Source organism: Haliotis rufescens, unplaced genomic scaffold (genome assembly GCF_023055435.1).
Source record: "Haliotis rufescens isolate VD_foot unplaced genomic scaffold, xgHalRufe1.0.p SCAF_1, whole genome shotgun sequence".
NCBI lineage: Eukaryota > Metazoa > Mollusca > Gastropoda > Lepetellida > Haliotidae > Haliotis > Haliotis rufescens.
Genome location: NW_025963779.1, coordinates 27361149 through 27384667, shown reverse-complemented (window position 1 = coordinate 27384667; position 23519 = coordinate 27361149). Strand labels below are relative to the sequence as shown.

Below are 23519 nucleotides of genomic sequence, written 5' to 3'. Positions count from 1 at the left end.
GCCCATGGAAGACTCTGCCATTGAGTCACGTGACGTGTAATGCCGCGCGTGCACGAGGATCAGTTTACAGCATTTGGTGGGGGTAAGAAGAGCTCATCTTGTAGAGGAGAGCTGCGTTCAGTATCGCATCCATGTCAGTGTTATTCTCCGCTGCTTTATGAGTCGCCATTGCCAACAAGACAGATACTGCAACTGAGGCGTGTGGGAACGACATAGTGGCGCGCTGACCTAGTTGGGAGAGCGGGAACCAGTGCATAGCCCTGTGAATGCACACTTCTCTGGCGGATATACTGTAGGAAGCTCTCTCTTGGCGTTCCCCGATAACAACTTCACGGCGCTCGATTAAGAGCCAATAGTACGCGGCGGGATTTCGAGTAGTGTGTGCAATTGTCTCAAATACCATAGTGTACGGCGCGTTAGCGGGAAGCCCCCAAGGTTGATATTAGTGGCATCGCTCGGTTACTGAGCTGGCAGTTACAAGGATTCCGTGAAGCCTATGACATCAACTTAGAACGGCGACGTAACCCGTCAGTCTGAGGCACGTTTGCTGTGCGGTGGGCGTTTAGCTGCACCAAAACCTGGATTTATCTACAAGCTGCTAGTGTCTGCTTCCTGCACCATTCATCTTGGTGCAGAGTTGTGAGGACCTTCACGTTTGCCAGTATTCCGTGACGTGTTGTCATCAGTGTGAGTTTCTTCATATTCCACGAACGTTAATGTGCAGCAGTGGCAACTGCTTAAACCATGATTGTAGTTTTCTCCATAGTTTCACTCAAACATATGGTACATAACTTGACACCTGCGAGTTTTTTTGTCTTTTTTTTTTAACTTCCTCATGTTAATGTGTTCCAAATTTAAATTGTAGCAGATATTTGTGTTCATACATGATTGTTACATCGTACATATATGTATATAAAGCGACATGGATGGGTACTTCCTCATTATGCGGATACGTTCATCTCACATACATAGTGTACACACTGCTGTACATAGCGGTAGGATAACCATAACTTCACTTACACATTTTTCCGTCGTCGTTTTCAGCGGACCCTTTGCACGCGGGATACTTGGGATTACGTGCCCATCACCTACCACTGTGTTCAGAACCACACGCTTCTTGGTTGACATCAGCACCCGGATATAACTACCCGTAGCCATGATGACCACGTGTTGCGCCATTTTGGGACTGGTTTTACTTGTGGTAACAAACCTTTGTATAATAATTTCTTTTGCGACGCCATACTGGCTCGAAATTAAGGAAGACGATCTCGTCTACCAACAACCCGCCCACCGAGGGCTATGGGCCTACTGTGACTACAGAGAGTGTATGTGGATCTTCCAGAGGAATTACGACCGTACAAGCGACGCAAGTAAGTCACATGTCCTTTTTATATCTTGTTGAACAGCAACGACACAATCGGTAAAGGCGAGGCACGTCGCTGTGCAGAGTTACGTCTTAAACCTATATCCAGGGTTCGAATCCCGGTTTGTTCAAATTATATATCTTGGTTTGTCAGCACACTGACGTACTGTTGGGTTTCACAAAAATGGTATAGGTAATGATATAGGTATGTTTCCAGAGTTCCCACCACCATGTTCACATTAAATTGACACTCCGTTATTAACTGAAATACAGTTCGACCTACGGGTTCGATTCCCCAAATGAGAAGAACGTGACGCCCTTTCCTGGTGTTCCCGTGATTGTACAACAGGGAGTTTGTGAATATGCTTGTACACCGCTTTTTGCAATAATCCAGCGATGTCACGTCACAATCGAACCCGGGCCCTGAACGGGACGAGCCAACGCTTTAACCACTTGGCTACCCTACATACAGCATATTTGCGTATATCAAGCTTCGAAAGAGGAATCCATTTTTGCGGAAACAGAAGCGTGTACTATAATTAGGTGGACAAGTGTGGTCCAATCGTCAAAGGCGCCATAATTCACTGTCAGACTTGTTTCTAGGTTTGTCAGCACCATACCTATGCTCGTTGGTTTAACTAATTGGTATAGACCAAAGACCATCACTTTTGAGTTTCTGAATCTTTCTTTTAGAGACAGAATTTGATTTCGGTCACTTTTAAATACTTTTTATATGCAAGGACTAAATAATTTGCTGCATTGAAATGGGGGTTGTCCTATTCCGCATTTCAATGGAGCAAATAATATTGCCCAAATATCTCAAATCATTATTTTAAATGTTTTAATTTTGCCATGGGTGTGTATGACATTTTTAAAATAGTTTATCCATAGAGCAAAAAAATCATAGAAATATTCATTCACATGTTTTGAAGGTACTGCATGACAGTAGGTGTTCGCAAAATGGCTTCATCACGCGTAGTGAGGGACGTAATCGCCCAATTAGCGTGTGACCTTATGGCGGCGCCATGCTGCATGCAGTCATCAGCTAGGGTCAACTGTGAATGTATGTTGTATACGTATTTTGGCGTTGAGGAGCCCGTTGTCATTAGCAATCACGATTACCCTCGTCTTTACAACATACACCCACTCTGGTGTAATGTATTGCAGGCAACACGAGCGTAACATTTACACCAACTGGTTTCCATCTTCTTACGCGCAGCATGCCTGTATGCAGCTGCATCCACCCTAGTGGGTTTATGGTGGCGTTAATGAGGATGATACAGAAGAACCCTCTATTTCAATGTACTATGTCCACAGTTAAACCACAGTGACTCCTCTTTCATCGCTGAATGTTGATTATCAAAGTATGTGTATTTATATTCCATTATACTACCCCTTAGTATAAACTCCCGACAGATGGCGTTCATCACCAAACCCCGTATGTTGTCCTCGGGTGAAGGCTTGTTTATCTTTAGTTTGGCTCGGTGACTGCTTCTTTGCCTTTTGGTAATGATCAACATACGACTTCAATCCTGGCGTCGTTATTAATGGGCCGATGAGGATATTAGAAACAGAAAGTGTCTGCACAGTCATATTTGTCGGACGCGTTTGAGGTGCCCAGTTCCATGGGGATAGCATTTGTTTGTTGTTTAACGCCGCACTTCGCAATATTCCAGCTATTTGACGGCGTTCTGTAAAATAATCGAGTCTGGACCAGACAATCCATTGACTGACATCATGAGCATCGATCCACGCAACTGGGATACGATGACATTCATCAACCAAGTCAGCGAACCTGACCACCCGTTCTCGTTAGTCGCCTCTTACGCCTGTATTGGCAAGCTTGGGTTACCGAAGACATGTTCTACCCCGGATCTTCACGGGTCCCATGGAGATGGGGGTACCGACGTCATGTCACATGTAAATGGTGATATCTGATTGAATTGGTTCAGCTCAACCACACCTAGCGTTGTGTATATTATACTAATCTTATCGCATGCACGAAACAAATTCTAGAAGTTGGTTGTAATTAGTACATCGCCATTACACATTAAGAGTCGGGGCAGGAAAGGTACCAGAATATCCCAGGCTTGTTGCAGACGTCTGATACGGGGAACTGGTGGGCAAAATGGTGGTTAAGCGTTGATTAAGGGAGATGCAGGACCCGTGAAGATCCTAGTTAGAACAGGTCTTCACTAACCCATGCTTGCCGTAATTAACGACTATGCTTGTCGTAAGAGCGACTCACGGGATCGGGTGGTCAGGCTCGCTGATTAAGCCATCGTATCCAAATTGCGTGGATCGATGCTCATGATGTCAATCACTGGATTGTCTGTTCCAGGCTCGATTATTTACAGACCGCTGGAATATTGCTGAGTGCGGCGTTAAACAACCAAAAAACATCAAATGCGATGCAGACCAACAAAGACCAATTGTCACCTGGGCCCACTTGCACAAAGCGATCTTAGCGCTAAGATGATTGTAACTCCCATACTTTAGCATAGGCTTACAATAGTCTTAGCGCAAAGATCGTTTTGTGCAAGTGAGCCCAGATCTGCTGCATGGGTCACCCAACCCAGACGACTTTAAGCGTTGATCACGTGCACTTTATCGGTCATTGTGATGTGTGTTGTATTTCCTTACATAGGGTAACATTGCTGTTATAGATTATGATACACATATATATTTGTTTCAGTGGTATAGTTGACAAGCATTCATTAGTTCTAAAGTGACAATGCGCCTTTGTCAAACTTTGAAGCGACCATTGATTGAGTTACTGTAACATATTATGATGGCATATTGTAAGGATGCTTTGCGACAATCAATATGCATTTCACAATGAAGTACAGCCACCTGTTACCTGGCGTTCCGAGCAAATCAAGTCCACGTGATCGGACTCGCATGCCTCAAGCGGAGACACGGCCACTTTGTTTGTTTGTTTATGGTTTTTTGTTTAACGCCGCATTCCAGCTAAATGACGGCGGGCTGTTAATAATCGAGTTTGGACCAGTCAATCCAGTGATTGACATCATGAGCATCGATCCACGCAATTGGGATACGATGGCATGCATCAACCAAGTCAGCGAGCCTGACCACCTGATCCCGTCAGTCGCCTCTTACGACAAGCATAGTTGCCTTTTATGGCAAGCATGGGTTGCTGAAGACATATTCTACCCCGGATCTTCACGGGTCGTCACGGCCACTGTTCAGGTGGACTTCTACAAAACAATCACATGTACCGTGACTAGCAAAGACTAGGATAAGTGTGCCTTTACTAAGTAGTTATCTTAGCTAACATAATTGCGACGAAAGCAGCTGTTCCTCAAAGATGATGGAACCATGAATAAGGTGGCGAGGGTGAAATGGGGTTTAACGTCGCTTCCAAGATTATTGCACTCATAAAGCGACGTGCATGCACGTGTGTGTCTGTGTGTGTGTGGCTGCTTGTACTAGTCAACTGCTTGCCCACTGTGATACCATGCCGCAGTTTAACATGAATATCCCACTCAGACACAGTAGACTGACTCCGAGCCGACCAGTTCTTGTATTAGCGCCTTAATGCCGAGCGCCAGACAGGGTAACAACAAGTACCATCCTTTAACGTCTTTTGGTATGACGCGACCGGGGATCGAACCCCGGACCTTCCGCTCTCCGGGCTCTACAACTAGACCAGGAGTCGGTCGGTAACTGACTAAGACAGCCATACCTCCACAAAGATGATGGTCAATAGTGCCTCTACTAAGATAGGGGTAACCTGACGAAGGCACTTGTAGCTCTCAGATGAATGGTAACTTTAATAAACAAGCAGTACCGCCACTAGTTATAAGGCCGCAGTACCTGACCTGGAACTAGACTATGTCTCTTGCTAGAAGCATATACGACATAACTTTAACTTCATTTGGAAAACAGGATATTGTGTAGGATACATGGAGCAATCTGATATGGCCTATGTATTTATCTGTATGGCAGACAGGAGCAAGAACTACTCCGTCATCAGTAGATTACTAAATGTTTTGCTCCATAATCTGACTAGACGTGTATTACACACCTCACTAGAAGTAGAAGGGGGTGTAAGATAAGCTGTACATACGACACCCTGGCACTCTCATGTACCCTGCTGGCAGACACTCGTCGCCTGTCAGTTTGTGTTCACAAAAAAACCAAATAAATTCCCTTCTGATGCAGATGCCTTTCTTGACAAAATACAAAAAAACGGACTAGCTGTGTACTGAGAGTGTGCTGCGTTGGCCTTGTGACCGTACAGGTTATGTCTCAGGAATGCGAATCCCGTTTGATGTGGATGTCTCTGGGGGAACGTGTATTGGGAATGTGAGATGGGTGATAAGACTGACCTTTAGTCCCTGAAGTAACGTTCTCTCATTTATCATTATGTATCTACAAAATAAAATACAAATGGAGCCTAGAGTAATGCTTAATTTAAGGCCTCGGGGAATCTAGACTTGCCAAATATTCCAGACTTGAGTTGTTTTCTTTCTTGAATTATTCCCTAGGGTCTGGGCGACAGACTCTGGGTGATGAACAGTGATGTGTTTGGTGCCATCTGGCGTGGGTTGGTGTGGATCTACATGGTTGAGACTACATGCATCACTGTATAGACTGACCTCTGTATTTTGTTGAGACAATTGGTATCGTCCACGCAGTAATATATGTAGTTACCTTTGCTTTGGTATCACTTGGACCTGGGGTAGAATAGGTCCTCAAGAACCCATGCTTGGCGACTATGCTTGTCGTAAGGGGTGACTAACGGGATCGGGTGGTCAGGCTCGCTGACTTGGTTGAAGCATGTCGTCGATCCCAACTGATTGGATCGATGCTCATGATGTCAATCACTGGATTGTCTGGTCCAGACTCGATTATTTACAAACCGCCGTCATATAGCTGGAATATGGCTGAGTGCGGCGTTAAACAACAAAGAAACAAAATAGTATCAGTTGAGTAAGGTAACAGGTTACCATCATTAATTAACACTTACCAAACTAACCAAACTCCTCCCGCGCCAACGACACAAGTGTACACTAAACCATTTCAACAATCGCAATAAAGAAGTGTTAAATCCAACTATAGTTCTGTTACAGTCTAACCGATACGACTTTGTATGTTTTTTTCTGCTTTTGGTTCTGCGGGTTCTGTTTTAGCAGTTTAGCTATTCTCGTATCTTCCACGATCCTCTGAGATGCTTTTAGGAGGATCTCACCACATGTTTAACCTATATTTATAGACGTCTTCTTATCACATACTAAATATTATCGCTTATTACTCTAACAGGATTGGAGCTGTCAGGCTCTTTTCGTTTACCAGAACCAACACTAATAAACGGGGAGTAAGTTATATGTAGGCTACATATCTTGTACTTGAACATATGACGTCGAGTTGACTGATATCACATATCCGTGATGCTTAGTCATTATCAGGGCGCCCTCGATGTGCCGACTTTATTGATTGGCTATCAGACAGGACTTCCGGCGAAGATTTCGGGAAATGATGTCACTTCCGGGACATCATGGTGATTGTAAAATCCATGGAAGCTTATCTCGAAGATTTAATGAACGGCCCACGGCTGAATTTGGGCTTTTGCAGTTTAATGGTTGATTGGTTTGTTGTTTTTACGCCGCACTCAGCAGTATTCCAGCAATAATATATGACGGCGGTCTGTAAATAATCTAGTCTGGACCAGACAATCCAGTGATTGATATCATGAGCATTGATCCACGCAGTTTAATGAGATTGGCTGTAAAAAAGGAATTATGTTTCGGAAGAGTAAGGTGTTAGATGAACAACCAATGTCAATACCGCCTCTATAGTGCTGTCGTGTTCCTGTACGGAAACGTTCGAACATGAATAATCATTCATAAATGATTTCTTCTTTGTTGTTGCCACACTCAGCAATATCCCAGCAATATGAAGACGGTCTGTATATTATCGAGCCTGAACCAGATTGACATAGGCAACGATCCACGCAGTTGGGATACGATTACATGCATCAACCAAGTCAGCGAGCCTGACCACCCGATCCCGTTAGTCGCCTCTTAAGAAGCATGGGCTGCTTAAGACCAATTTTAACTGGGTCTTCACGGGCAAGTGAGTGAATGAGTCTGACGTAACCCCGCTTTGAACCCTCTGTATTTCGGATATATTACGGCGTTTAGCTTCATCAACCAAGTCTGACAACCCGATCCATCTTGTCGCCTCTTACGACCAGCATCGGTCATTTGGGACCCATGTGCCTACCCGGAAGCATCACGGGATGATATATACATACATAGACTGTAGTTAAAGTTGAGCGCATAGTATTGGTAACGGGTAGCAATCAGTCAAGGCATGGGGTCCGTTAATTACAGGTGCCGGGACTTATTATCACGGCGGGGGACACCAGAAATGGGCTCCACACATTGTACCCATGTGGGAAATCCAACCCGGGTCTACGTTGTGACGAGCGAACGCTTTAACCACTGGACTACTCCACCGCCTCTGATGGAGTATAGACAGCTGAGTGGGGGTTAGTCAGTTGGAGTGAGTGAGTGAGTTGGGTTTAACGCCCCTCAGTATTCCAGTTATATCACGGCGTGTCAGCTTAATGTTGTTTGAGGGAAGTTGCCTTACCTCATTCTCAGTGGTTATAGAATATATATTTTTAATATTTTACAATATTATCATAGCGCTTTTGAATAAATATGAGCACTGTGATCGTTGTGTGGTATCTCCTAGAGACTCCAACTTGGGTGGTGAACGGCGCTTCTACAATGGGGATTTTAAAATATTTGATTTTCTCGAGGCGGTGGACATTGCTTGTTAACAATACATCAATGTCACGCTTTTATCAACTGAAAACACTCCCGCGGAAGGTAAAAAACATATTATCGACTGCCTTTCGTTCACTGGAAGAAATATTGCATCAGATTTGAATCTCCGCGTGAGCTTGAGCGTCTTTATTATTTGTGGAACAGATACCGTAATACCATTGGGCATGCAATAAAGATGAGTTTTGCAGGCGAGGCCTTCGTCTGTCACACTGGGAAAACATGACCGGTATGACATGCGTCTTGTGTCTTTACAAGAAATTAGAACGTATAGCTAGGGGTATGGTCACATGGATCTGGGGTGGGTTCATCATATTGCACCCACTTTGGGAATCGAACGGGGGTTGTCGACGCGACGAGCGGGCGTTTTGACCCCCAGGCTACCCCAGCGCGACATGGGCGGGTACGGTTTTGATACCAGGCTACCCCAGCGCCACATGGGCGGTTAGTTGTGAACCCCAGGCTACACCAGCGCCACATGGGCGGGTAGTCCCCCCCGGCTGCGCCAGCGCCACATGGGCGGGTAGAATGAGTGAGTTTCACGCCATTCACTAGGTCAGGTTTTGTTTGTTTGTTTGTTGTTTAACGCCTTATATTCAAGCTATATGACGGTGGTCTGTAAATAATCGAATCCGGACCAGACAATCCAGTGATTGACATCAAGAGCATCGATCCACGCAATTGGGATCGATGACTAGCATCAACCAAGTCAGCGAGCCTGACCACCCGATCCCGTTAGTCGCCTCTTACGACAAGCATAGTCGCCTGTTACGACAAGCAAGAAGCATGGGTTGCTGAATACCTGTTCTACCCCGGATCTTCACGGGTTTCAGTAGGCCAGGTAGCTCATCTGTCACCTTTATTAGGGACAAATTCCTAAATTGACGCAGATCGGAGACCTGGACGAAATCTGATTTATTTTATACAGGTATTACCCTTTATTGTCCCATGAATATAGATATATGTAATTATGCATAACCATCTATATAAGTCATGGGTCTGCTGCCCCTCCTATCGGGGTTATAATAAACAGTTCGCCGAGTGATCGATTCCGTTGTGTTCAGTATTGTCACGTGTAGATCTCTTTTGTACACGAAGTTATGTATGAAATAGCGTATTTATTAGTTTTTGTTATAATGAAACACAGTTGTGGTGTGAAGCTTTAATCAATGTTGAAAAATGTATTCCTATTGCCTGGGAATTGATAGGTTGGGTTGGAAATGGGTTTCAGACCGGAATGACATGTTTTTCAATAAAAATACATTTTGATCAATTCCGGTCCATTGCAACCTTTATAATGCCATAGATTATGTTGTTGTTCATGTTGCTGGTGATGTCAAATTGTCGAAGGAGTGGAGTCAATCCAGTGTAGCCCACGGGAAGGGTCCATCAGTCAAATGACTCATATTTCGTTTTTGGAATATAATTACGTTAAACAATGGAAGTTGCGGATACGGAATGTGGAAATAAAACTAAAGCATTCTATTGTACAGGTTGGGTTTTGTAAAGGAAAAAGACGACATCACGTGCCTTTAATTTTATTTCCTGGGGACGGACTTCATATTGGGGTCGACAACCATCAAAAATATTAAATCCATCTTTTTCGGGAATATAGTCATTTTTTTTGGTGATTAACGCGCAATCTCCGTTAACACATTTCTTTTCGGATTGTGGGGAAGATAAATAAAAAAATTATGTTAATCGTTTACGCAGCATGAAGATGTATTCGATAACAAATGTGTAAGTTCGACACACTATACCGTTTGTAGAACCGTTATCCCACCACACCATGTGAAACGCGATGCATTTGGAATGCATAATTCATCTAAAGTTGGATGCCTAAAGCCGGGGATTTACAAAATAATCAGAGATCAAGAACTCGCCGCTTCTTATCACAAGCGAGGGAAAGCTATGAATAAACGTTGGAATAAAATGGATGCCAAAATTGGTATTATTGCATGCTGTCTGAGAGCCAGTTCGCCCCGGTAATAGTCATGATTCTAGGAGGTCGCATTTGGTATGCACAGCCTCATTTAAACGCCTGTTTTGAATAAACGCCACGTCTGAGGGAATCAGAGAAATAAACAGTTGGGCGGGAATTGGATCAAGGGCGTCAAATTGTGAGTCGTACATCACACGCCACCATGCAAAGCGCCAGAACGTGCTGTCATATTATCTAACAACTTTCCAGACGTCCAGTGCCAGCCTCCAACACGTGCATGCAGGACATCCACAGAAAAATGTCCACTCCCCAAGTAATTTCAGTGCTTTCACATTGTGACTCCCCTCGAGATGAGGGATGGGTGGGAGAACGGGACTTGACCATCAAAAAAGTATAAAAATTAGCTCAGTAATTTCTGATCCGTTTGGCTTGGTTATGAGATGGGAATGAAGGCATCACAATCTAAATATGGAAGTGGAAATGGTCGGTGTACGTTTAAGTAATTTTAAAAGAGGTTCGCTGCTAAAATTAGGCCATACTTATTTATGCTCAGTACGTTTCCGAAATGAGCTAACTAAGGAAGTGATTCATTTTGAGACGACGGAAATTCGTGTTCTGTATTATATTAGACTGAGAGAGCCGAGTTGCCATGTCCATGCCAGGAAGCAGGGGTAAAATAAGTATACATCCTTTGGGAAGCACTTCTGTGTGACTTGCGCAGCAACCAAAAGCCGTTGTTACGTCCTGTCCTATTGTTGATTGAAACGTTGATCATGGTGCGTGAAACAACTGGCTGAAGTCGGTCACAATCAGTCATTTGCCGTTGTTACAATCAGTCAGGTGCCATGACCTCACTCAGTCAATTGCCGTTATCACAATCAGTCAATTGCCGTTATCATAATCAGTCAATTGCCGTTATCACAATCACTCAGTTGCCATGACCTCACTCAGTCAATTGCCGTTATCACAATCAGTCAAATGCCGTTATCACAGTCACTCATTGGCCATGAACCTCACTCAGTCAATTGCCGTTATCAACATCAGTCAGTTGCCGTTATCACAATCACTCAGTTACCATGACCTCGCCCAGTCAGTTGCCGTTATCAAAATCAGTTAGTTGCCGTTATCACAGTCACTCCGTTGCCATGACCTTACTCAGTCAATTGCCGTTATCACAATCAGTCAATTGCCGTTATTACAATCAGTCAAATGCCGTTAACACAATCAGTCAATTGCCGTTATCACAATCAGTCAGTTTCTGTCACCACAAATATAAGTCGAATCCCGTGTCGAAATCAGACAGAATGCAATGGATTTTTATGAATGACCTGCAGTCAAATTCATGTGTTTTCGAGCATAAGTTGTATCGACAAGAATGGCTTTTATTTAAAAATGCGGTTTCCGCTCACCATCCGCTGTACAAAACATGTCGCCTAGCTACAGGCAGACCCAGATCTAGAACAGAGAAGACACCCTCCCACTCATTGTGACATCAATAAGCGTCAGCCCTTCTTCCGCTTCCCTTTCATTTTTTCTGCTATTCTTTCATCGCAGATGTACGTTGATATAATCTCGACTCTCGGGGGATTCGTGTTCTTATCAACCGCCACACAGACGCCCCTGTCATCAATAACGGCATCAAAACGTCAGAAAAACACATCCCCACCTCAAATCCTATGCATATCCGCTCTATCAGTCGCATGCCACCCCAAGGACCTCTCACACAACACTGCACCACGCTACACTACACTACACTACACTACACTACACTACACTACACTACACTACACTGCACCACACCACACTACACTACACTACACTACACTACACAACACTGCACCACACTACACAACACTACACAACACTGCACCACACTACACAACACTACACTACACTATACTACACAACACTGCACCACACTACACAACTTTACACTACACTACACAACACAACACTACACAACACTGCACTACACTACACTACACTACACTACACTACACTACACTACACTACACTACACAACACTGCACTGCACTGCACTGCACTGCACTGCACTGCACTGCACTACACTACACTACACTACACTACACTACACCACACCACACCACACCACACCACACCACACCACACCACACCACACCACACCACACCACACCACACCACACAACACAACACAACACAACACAACACAACACTGCACTACACTACACTACAACCTAGCCTACTACCAAACCCACACCTCTCCCCCACCGCAGGCTCACAGCCACACCCATGGTATCGGTGGACCTTCAGAAACATTGTCGAATTCATTTGCGTACCGCACGCAGAATGTAGTCATCTATCCATACCCTCCACATACTGACACCTTTCAACCACCCAACCGTTTTCTCCGCCTACCTTTGTCCCCCCACCCCCCAAGGACACAGACCCACTCCCCACCTAAAATCGCCTACCAGCACCGTACGTCTCTAAGAGCATGTTTGTGTATGTATATATGTATGTTAGTCGTTGTTCAAAACGATGGGTAAATGTTTAATGGTGAAACACAATCTCATTTTACTGTTTGCTATTTGTTATTTTTCCTGTTAGTACAGACATCACCTATCGCGACTGAGCAAGACAAACACCCCGATTATGTCAGTGTCTAGCGTCGTGGGAGTTATCTATTGAGTAATCAGTGTTCCTAGTGGTTGGGTGGTCGCTGGTTCGAGATTGACGAGATCTATTGACGAGAGTTTGGAAGCTACGTGATTTGGCCCGAGATTTCACCCATCCATAGCTCGAGACTGGGTTAGAAGCAATTGCTAGATAGTAATTGCTTATGCTGCACATATGTTGAAGTCACGCACCAGAAAGTAGGATATGAAATACCTTCCTCGCCATGTTAGCGATCCAGTGATGGAGAGACGTAATTGAACGTACAATAGGCGTACCCCAACGTGGGCTAGACGTAATTGACAGTGGGAGGGAGGCAAATTACTGGGAATTGGAGAACAGCCTAGTGACTGCTTCGCTTTTAGAGCCATAACTGATCACATAAATGTTCTATAAAGTCTCTCTAGCTGAGAGAGGCATAAATGGTTCATGCTTATAGTTTGTCCAAGTCTATTTGGCCGCTCAAACAGGCGTAACCTAATAAAAGCACGCCGAACAGTATTAACTCTCCTAATAGTTCTCAGTTAGGGCTGTACCGACAGATCACATGGCCCGTATTGAGGATTGCAGATCAAAATCGACGTGCTCAAGTCCACCAAGTGATGCTGTCCAACATTTGTTGCAGTAAGCCCTATTGATATATTTATTTGGTGCAGCAATATTTATATACATCTTATCTTATACCGGAAATGGATGTATTGTATTTAAAACTGTATGTTCCTACATACACTAAATCAATATTCTACATGGAAGGTTGTTTTTAACGCTGCTTTAGTCTTATCACAACTTTATACGGGAGGACTGCACAGAAATGCGAAGACGTTTGCCGGGAGAAATCTGGTGTTCTGACCCAGAATCGGCAGATCTATGTAGGGCTAAGGGACGCAACTCAGCACGTCGAATTGCAGCGCGTTTGGCCGCTTGGTTACTTGAAAGGTGAATCTGTTGTCAGGCTGACATTGTCCTTGCCCCTATGGTATCATCACTACTAACACTCGCGGAAAGTGTGAGCCGAAGAAAAACATCTGATTCAACATAAGCCGTCACGTGGTCGTGGTCCAAGTGGCCATCAGAACTGAAACATTAGGAACTGACGTTATTTAGGAGAGTTCGGAAGCTCGTCAGACACTGGGAGGAATCTCCGCGGTACCGGTGAATGTCTTTATAGCCTGTGTACATCACATCACACCAGACAGGCCGATATTACTCGATGTTTATTACGGATTCTAAGTGGGTCGTGTGAGGAAAAAGAAACGTAGATTGTCTTGTCAGGTTACACGTTGACCCGAGCTTAATGGTGCTGAATCTGCCCATCAGTGGAATTTATGAAAGCGTTTTCATGTAGTCTGTCTTACAGACCCTGATACATTTATATCAACTACAGCCCATGCAAGTCTATAATGTTTGGCAAGTCTAGATTACTGCAGTATCTGAAAATGAAGAGAATCACTGGGCTCCCTTTTTATTAGATTTTTATTAAGATAACTGAACAACTGTTTTTTCTGTATGATATGTTCATTTCAGAGACTATATGTTAGTCTACGTTTTCATGCTATATTTCAGTTTTATGGTCGGAGATGTTTATAGCTATGTCATTTCTAGTAGGATGATAAATTATAAATTTAAGAAATTATGAATAATCAAGCATTGAAATATCACAATTACATTCAAACAGTGTTGAATTACATTCAAATATCACAATTACATTCAACAGTGTTGCCACACATTCAAATATCACAATTTCATTCAACAGTGTTGCCACACATTCAAATATCACAATAACATTCAACAGTGTTGCCACACATTCAAATATCACAATAACATTCAACAGTGTTGCTACACATTCAAATATCACAATTACATTCAATAGTGTTGCCACACATTCAAATATCACAATTACATTAAAACAGTGTTGCCATCGCATTCAAAGATAAGCAATCTCATTAAAATCATACCTTAGTTCTCGCTACCGCAAAACAAAGATCTGAAGACATCCCATTAGGGGTCACGTCAGAACGACTTTTCATCCGACTTATCAGAGCGTCGCTTACCAGATTATGAAAGTGACAGTCGGAATTTGATTTCTAATCATACAACCTCGAAAACTTTAACACGGTGTATTCTGAACGACAGTTACGGGTTTACCGACGACTGAATCCATACAATCTAGACCATCTTTTAGCCATTCCAGAATGTTATTTTGTTCAGGTTTCAAATTTGTAATCGAGAATTTGTCAAAATATGTTTCGAAGCGTAGTCGCCAATTTGAATTAGTGCCGTAAAGCACGAGAAAGCTCCCTTCTTATTGGTCAATCCATTGGTCGGTCAAAGTTCGCGCAAGGTCTGTCTGACGTGTGACGTCCTCAAATCTTTGTGTGGCGGTAGCGAGAACTAAGATCTGATTTTAATGAGATTGAAAGATTAGATTAGAAGACCGTGTCTGCACACTATGCAATTCATCTGCTGTTGGGGACGAATTTCACTTTTCAGTGACGAAAAATCTTTTTAGGTGTGAAGCACTTCTCCAACAACGACTTCTTTACATCCCAAAGAATTGTTATATCTGGCCAAATATGTGTAAATTGAGTAAAACGTTATCATCTAAACATATATCCACTTTGAAACATCTGTCCAGATTCATGGTACACTTGAACACATTATTACGTTAAGGTGTCTAATTTTATTTTATTTTATTTTTTATATATATATTTTTTATATTTGTTTTATTGAGGCTTGTTACCATCTTGATCTGCATTGTATATTATATGTTGTATATATACAAAAAACTGAACTGAACCTGAAACTGAGTTACAAACAGTGGAGGGGCATTAGTCTTTTGGCAGAGACACCAGCATTACTATCGCCAGTTCCATCTCAATAATGTTTAAACTGACACGATAATTGCCGCTCAACTCACAGGCAGTAGCAATCTAACCAGTACAGCAAGGATAGGCCTATACATGATGGTCAGGTCATAGGTCACAGGTTGCGGGACAACGACATTAAAACCTACGATACCATCGTGCAATTTATCCGGAAATCGAGGCCTGTTTGGCTCTAGACCGCCCCCTTAAACCAGCAGTACTCAGTAACAGTTGCAAATTAGGTCAACAACTATTGACTATTTGTTCCTACAAATCTTGATCAAATTGACTATTTTGCAGGACACCGAACGGCATATATAGAACATGCCACACTTGGTTTCAGCGTCAGCTCGCGATGATATATCGGTAATAAACGTTTATCTGTGTCGTACTACGTCACCAATGTCAGCGATGCTGCAAGTCAGGGTAATCTGTGTTGTGTGGAGACGGTCGTCCCAGAGGACGAGGTCGGGCTGCGATGATGGTGTAAATGTCATCCACGTAGTACACAGCTGTGTACAACCAGCGTTGCATGAAATTAAAAAAACACTGGCTATCATATGTGTATTTAAGCCCGTGTTTAAATGAACTGGTTTTCAACCTCGGCGTATTGGATATAGGTGTCTATCTTGGCCGATGCTGACTTTCTTGTCAAACGACACACATACATCGGCTTCCCCTGGGTCGTTAATGAGGAACCACACAGGCTTGAACATGAATATAGAGACAGGTTTACTGAATATGACGATAGAGAGACATTTACTGAATATGAAGAAAGAGAGACATTTTTACTGACTATGAAGATAGATAGACATTACTGAATATGAGGATAGAGACATTACTAAATATGAGGATAGAGAGACATTACTGAATATGAAGATAGAGAGACATTTACTGAATTTGGAGATTGAGAGACAATTACTGAATATGAAGAGAGAAACAATTACTGAATATGAGGATAGACATTACTGAATATGAAGATAGAAACATTTACTGAATATGAAGATAGAAACATTTACTGAATATGAAGATAGAGAGACATTTACTGAATATGAGGATAGAGACATTACTGAATATGAGGATAGAGAGACATTTACTGAATATGAAGATAGAGAGACATTTACTGAATATGAAGATAGATAGACATTACTGAATATGAGGATAGAGAGACATTACTGAATATGAAGATAGAAAGACATTCACTGAATATAACATTTATTGAATATGAAGATAGAAACATTTACTGAATATGAAGAAAGAAACATTTGCTGAATATGAAGATAGAAACATTTGCTGAATATGAAGATAGAGAGACATTTACTGAATTTGGAGATTAAGAGACATTTACTGAATATGAAGATAGATAGACATTACTGAATATGAGGATAGAAAGACATTGACTGAATATAACATTTATTGAATATGAAGATAGAAACATTTACTGAATATGAAGATAGAAACATTTGCTGAATATGAAGATAGAGAGACATTTACTGAATATGAAGATAGAGAGACATTTACTGAATTTGGAGATTAAGAGACATTTACTGAATATGAAGATATATAGACATTACTGAATATGAGGATAGAAAGACATTCACTGAATATAACATTTATTGAATATGAAGATAGAAACATTTACTGAATATGAAGATAGAAACATTTACTGAATATGAAGATAGAGAGACATTACTGAATATGAAGATAGATAGACATTACTGAATATGAGGATAGAGAGACATTACTGAATATGAAGATAGAGAGACATTTACTGAATTTGGAGATTAAGAGACATTTACTGAATATGAAGATAGATAGACATTACTGAATATGAGGATAGAAAGACATTCACTGAATATAACATTTATTGAATATGAAGATAGAAACATTTACTGAATATGAAGATAGATAGACATTACTGAATATGAGGATAGAGAGACATTACTGAATATGAAGATAGAAAGACATTCACTGAATATAACATTTATTGAATATGAAGATAGAAACATTTACTGAATATGAAGATAGAAACATTTACTGAATATGAAGATAGAAACATTTACTGAATATGAAGATAGAGAGACATTTACTGAATTTGGAGATTAAGAGACATTTACTGAATATGAAGATAGATAGACATTACTGAATATGAGGATAGAGAGACATTACTGAATATGAGGATAGAGAGACATTTACTGAATATGAAGATAGATAGACATTACTGAATATGAAGATAGATAGACATTACTGAATATGAAGATAGAGAGACATTTACTGAATTTGGAGATTGAGAGACAATTACTGAATATGAAGAGAGAAACAATTACTGAATATGAGGATAGACATTACTGAATATGAAGATAGAAACATTTACTGAATATGAAGATAGAAACATTTACTGAATATGAAGATAGAGAGACATTTACTGAATATGAGGATAGAGACATTACTGAATATGAGGATAGAGAGACATTTACTGAATATGAAGATAGAGAGACATTTACTGAATATGAAGATAGATAGACATTACTGAATATGAGGATAGAGAGACATTACTGAATATGAAGATAGAAAGACATTCACTGAATATAACATTTATTGAATATGAAGATAGAAACATTTACTGAATATGAAGAAAGAAACATTTGCTGAATATGAAGATAGAAACATTTGCTGAATATGAAGATAGAGAGACATTTACTGAATTTGGAGATTAAGAGACATTTACTGAATATGAAGATAGATAGACATTACTGAATATGAGGATAGAAAGACATTGACTGAATATAACATTTATTGAATATGAAGATAGAAACATTTACTGAATATGAAGATAGAAACATTTACTGAATATGAAGATAGAAACATTTGCTGAATATGAAGATAGAGAGACATTTACTGAATATGAAGATAGAGAGACATTTACTGAATTTGGAGATTAAGAGACATTTACTGAATATGAAGATATATAGACATTACTGAATATGAGGATAGAAAGACATTCACTGAATATAACATTTATTGAATATGAAGATAGAAACATTTACTGAATATGAAGATAGAAACATTTACTGAATATGAAGATAGAGAGACATTACTGAATATGAAGATAGATAGACATTACTGAATATGAGGATAGAGAGACATTACTGAATATGAAGATAGAGAGACATTTACTGAATTTGGAGATTAAGAGACATTTACTGAATATGAAGATAGATAGACATTACTGAATATGAGGATAGAAAGACATTCACTGAATATAACATTTATTGAATATGAAGATAGAAACATTTACTGAATATGAAGATAGATAGACATTACTGAATATGAGGATAGAGAGACATTACTGAATATGAAGATAGAAAGACATTCACTGAATATAACATTTATTGAATATGAAGATAGAAACATTTACTGAATATGAAGATAGAAACATTTACTGAATATGAAGATAGAAACATTTACTGAATATGAAGATAGAGAGACATTTACTGAATTTGGAGATTAAGAGACATTTACTGAATATGAAGATAGATAGACATTACTGAATATGAGGATAGAGAGACATTACTGAATATGAGGATAGAGAGACATTTACTGAATATGAAGATAGATAGACATTACTGAATATGAGGGTAGAAAGACATTCACTGATTATAACATTTATTGAATATGAAGATAGAAACATTTACTGAATATGAAGATAGATAGACATTACTGAATATGAGGATAGAGAGACATTACTGAATATGAAGATAGAAAGACATTCACTGAATATAACATTTATTGAATATGAAGATAGAAACATTTACTGAATATGAAGATAGAAACATTTACTGAATATGAAGATAGAGAGACATTTACTGAATATGAAGATAGATAGACATTACTGAATATGAGGATAGAGAGACATTACTGAATATGAAGATAGAGAGACATTTACTGAATTTGGAGATTAAGAGACATTTACTGATTATGAAGATATATAGACATTACTGAATATGAGGATAGAAAGACATTCACTGAATATAACATTTATTGAATATGAAGATAGAAACATTTACTGAATATGAAGATAGAAACATTTACTGAATATGAAGATAGAGAGACATTACTGAATATGAAGATAGATAGACATTACTGAATATGAGGATAGAGAGACATTACTGAATATGAAGATAGAGAGACATTTACTGAATTTGGAGATTAAGAGACATTTATTGAATATGAAGATAGATAGACATTACTTAATATGAGGATAGAGAGACATTACTGAATATGAAGATAGAGAGACATTTACTGAATTTGGAGATTAAGAGACATTTATTGAATATGAAGATAGATAGACATTACTGAATATCAGGATAGAGAGACATTACTGAATATGAAGATAGAGAGACATTTACTGAATTTGGAGATTAAGAGACATTTACTGAATATGAAGATAGAGAGACATTACTGAATATGAAGATAGAAAGACATTCACTGAATATAACATATACTGAATATGAAGATAGAAACATTTATTGAATATGAAGATAGAAACATTTACTGAATATGAAGATAGAAACATTTACTGAATTTGGAGATTAAGAGACATTTATTGAATATGAAGATAGATAGACATTACTGAATATCAGGATAGAGAGACATTACTGAATATGAAGATAGAGAGACATTTACTGAATTTGGAGATTAAGAGACATTTACTGAATATGAAGATAGAGAGACATTACTGAATATGAAGATAGAAAGACATTCACTGAATATAACATATACTGAATATGAAGATAGAAACATTTATTGAATATGAAGATAGAAACATTTACTGAATATGAAGATAGAAACATTTACTGAATATGAAGATAGAGAGACATTACTGAATATGAGGATAGAGAGACATTACTGAATATGAAGATAGAGAGACATTACTGAATATGAGGATAGAGAGACATTACTGAATATGAAGATAGAAAGACATTCACTGAATATAACATTTATTGAATATGAAGATAGAAACATTTACTGAATATGAAGATAGAAACATTTACTGAATATGAAGATAGAGAGACATTTACTGAATATGAAGATAGATAGACATTACTGAATATGAGGATAGAGAGACATTACTGAATATGAAGATAGAGAGACATTTACTGAATTTGGAGATTAAGAGACATTTACTGATTATGAAGATATATAGACATTACTGAATATGAGGATAGAAAGACATTCACTGAATATAACATTTATTGAATATGAAGATAGAAACATTTACTGAATATGAAGATAGAAACATTTACTGAATATGACGATAGAGAGACATTACTGAATATGAAGATGGATAGACATTACTGAATATGAGGATAGAGAGACATTACTGAATATGAAGATAGAGAGACATTTACTGAATTTGGAGATTAAGAGACATTTATTGAATATGAAGATAGATAGACATTACTTAATATGAGGATAGAGAGACATTACTGAATATGAAGATAGAGAGACATTTACTGAATTTGGAGATTAAGAGACATTTATTGAATATGAAGATAGATAGACATTACTGAATATCAGGATAGAGAGACATTACTGAATATGAAGATAGAGAGACATTTACTGAATTTGGAGATTAAGAGACATTTACTGAATATGAAGATAGAGAGACATTACTGAATATGAAGATAGAAAGACATTCACTGAATATAACATATACTGAATATGAAGATAGAAACATTTATTGAATATGAAGATAGAAACATTTACTGAATATGAAGATAGAAACATTTACTGAATATGAAGATAGAGAGACATTACTGAATATGAAGATAGAGAGACATTTACTGAATATGAAGATAGAGAGACATTACTGAATATGAAGATAGAGAGACATTACTGAATATGAAGATAGAAAGACATTTACTGAATATAACATATACTGAACATGAAGATAGAAACATTTACTGAATATGAAGATAGACATATACTGAATATGAAGAAAGAGAGACATTTACTGAATATGAAGATTGAGAGACATTTACTGAATATGAAGAGAGAAACAATTACTGAATATGAAGATAGACATTACTGAATATGAAGATAGAAGCTTTTACTGAATATGAATATAGAGAGACATTTACTGAATATGAGGATAGACATTACTGAATATGAAGATAGAAACATTTACTGAATATGAAGATTGAGAGACATTTACTGAATATGAAGACAGAGAGGCAATCACTGAATATGAAGATAGAGACACATTTACTGAACACGATGAGACATATTGGAGACATATACACTCAAAAACAAGAAACGCACAGCTGAACAATTCAACCGTCAATGGGTTTATTTCAAAGCATGATCGGGAATGAACAACGGTTCTGTCTAACATGAAATTTCACATAATTGGAGCAACGAAGATTGTCTATATTATGTTCAGGATTTCAAAACGCACGAATGTCGTACAGATGGTCAGTGTCGAAGTCAAGTCCAATATCTGTTATGGTCACCACGTGTTAGCATAACCGCACGGCAACGTCATGACATTGACTATAAGTCTCTGAATTCTTACCTGGGGAATCCTTCTCCATCCTTTTTGCGGTGTTGGAGCCAGTTCGTGAAGTGTTGCAGGCTGTGGTGGACGTTGTCGTAGACGTCGGTCGGGTTCATCCCAAAGATATTCATTTGGGTTCCACTCTGATGATATGGATGGCCACGGAAGCACATTTACGTTGTTATTGGCCAGAAAGGCTCCATTGACGCGAGCCGTGTGCGGCCTGGCGTTACCATGATGGAAAATAACAAGTTGGACGTCAATGGCAGGAAGGGGGTGTTGCTGGAAAATTTCGTCCAAGTAAAGTCATCAGATTACCCCGTGAACAAGATTCGTACGTTGCTTGAAACACACACACACACACACACACACACACACACACACACACACACACACACATCATGACACTTCCTCCACCAAATCTGTTCACTTGACGTACATAATTACGGAAAAAACGTTCCTTCACACGTCTGTGCACATGCATTGACCATTTCGTCTTTGTAAGAGAAAACGTGATTCATCACTAAACCTTATTCGTCTCCAATGTCGCAGATACCAGATCCGAACGTTAGTACACCAACGAACGCGCTGAAAGTGGTGATGACGTCGCAAGACGGAGCCAAAATAACGTCTCCTGGCGAAGACGATTCCGTACAGTCTGGGCGGATGCCCTTCGTATTCCCTCCCGGCACGTTGGCAGCTGTATGTTCGGCCGTGACAGTTCGTCCACGTTGATGCAGCAACCGGATGTACCGATCTTAGGCGGGTGTAGTGACTCGTGGTCGGCCGGAACGTGGACGGTCATTGGTTGACCCAGAATGTTAAAATCCTACAAAGACGTGGAATTGTACCCTGGGTGACATTTAGACATTTAGGTATAGTTATATTCGTTCAAAATTGCAAAATCATACAACAAATTGGTGGATTGATGTTTTCTTTTTATAGCGAAGTAGAGCCTGTAGCCATTATTTGCACGTGGAACGTTTAAGGTGGCGTTTGGGCGACATGTTTTAGAAATTTGTGACCAACTCACCCAAAGTGAAAATTTCAAAACCAAATGCCACAATTGGCTATACCAAATACTCACATTCTTGTATGTAGATGATCCATGGCGTATTTTAACACGTTTTGAGCCATTTTGGAGAAAAAACAATATCCATTGTAATGCAATCGGTTGTGGTGTTTTTTTTGGGGAAAGTTAGAGACATTTACTGGACATGAAACAGAGACACATTTACTGAATTTGAAGGCAACAAACTTCTATTTAAGGGTAAAGTGTCCATTTACAACCATACACACAATTACAAGCCAGTAAACT

At 39.8% G+C, this 23519-nt stretch overlaps 1 protein-coding gene across 2 annotated transcripts in view; it reads left to right on the top strand.

The window, feature by feature from the left end:
- Nucleotides 1-23519, top strand: part of LOC124149468 — a 63642-nt gene continuing 40123 nt past the window's right edge. Inside the window, exons 1-2 of one of the 2 annotated variants that reach the window (XR_006863091.2) lie at nt 1-687; nt 1045-1370. Coding sequence is in view for 1 of the 2 variants with exons in the window: in XM_046521066.2 (XP_046377022.1) it covers nt 1157-1370 (214 nt within the window). In the remaining variant the exon portion in view is untranslated. Of the gene's footprint in view, nt 688-1044; nt 1371-23519 lie in introns of those variants that run through there. The other variant, XM_046521066.2, reaches the window with a different exon arrangement.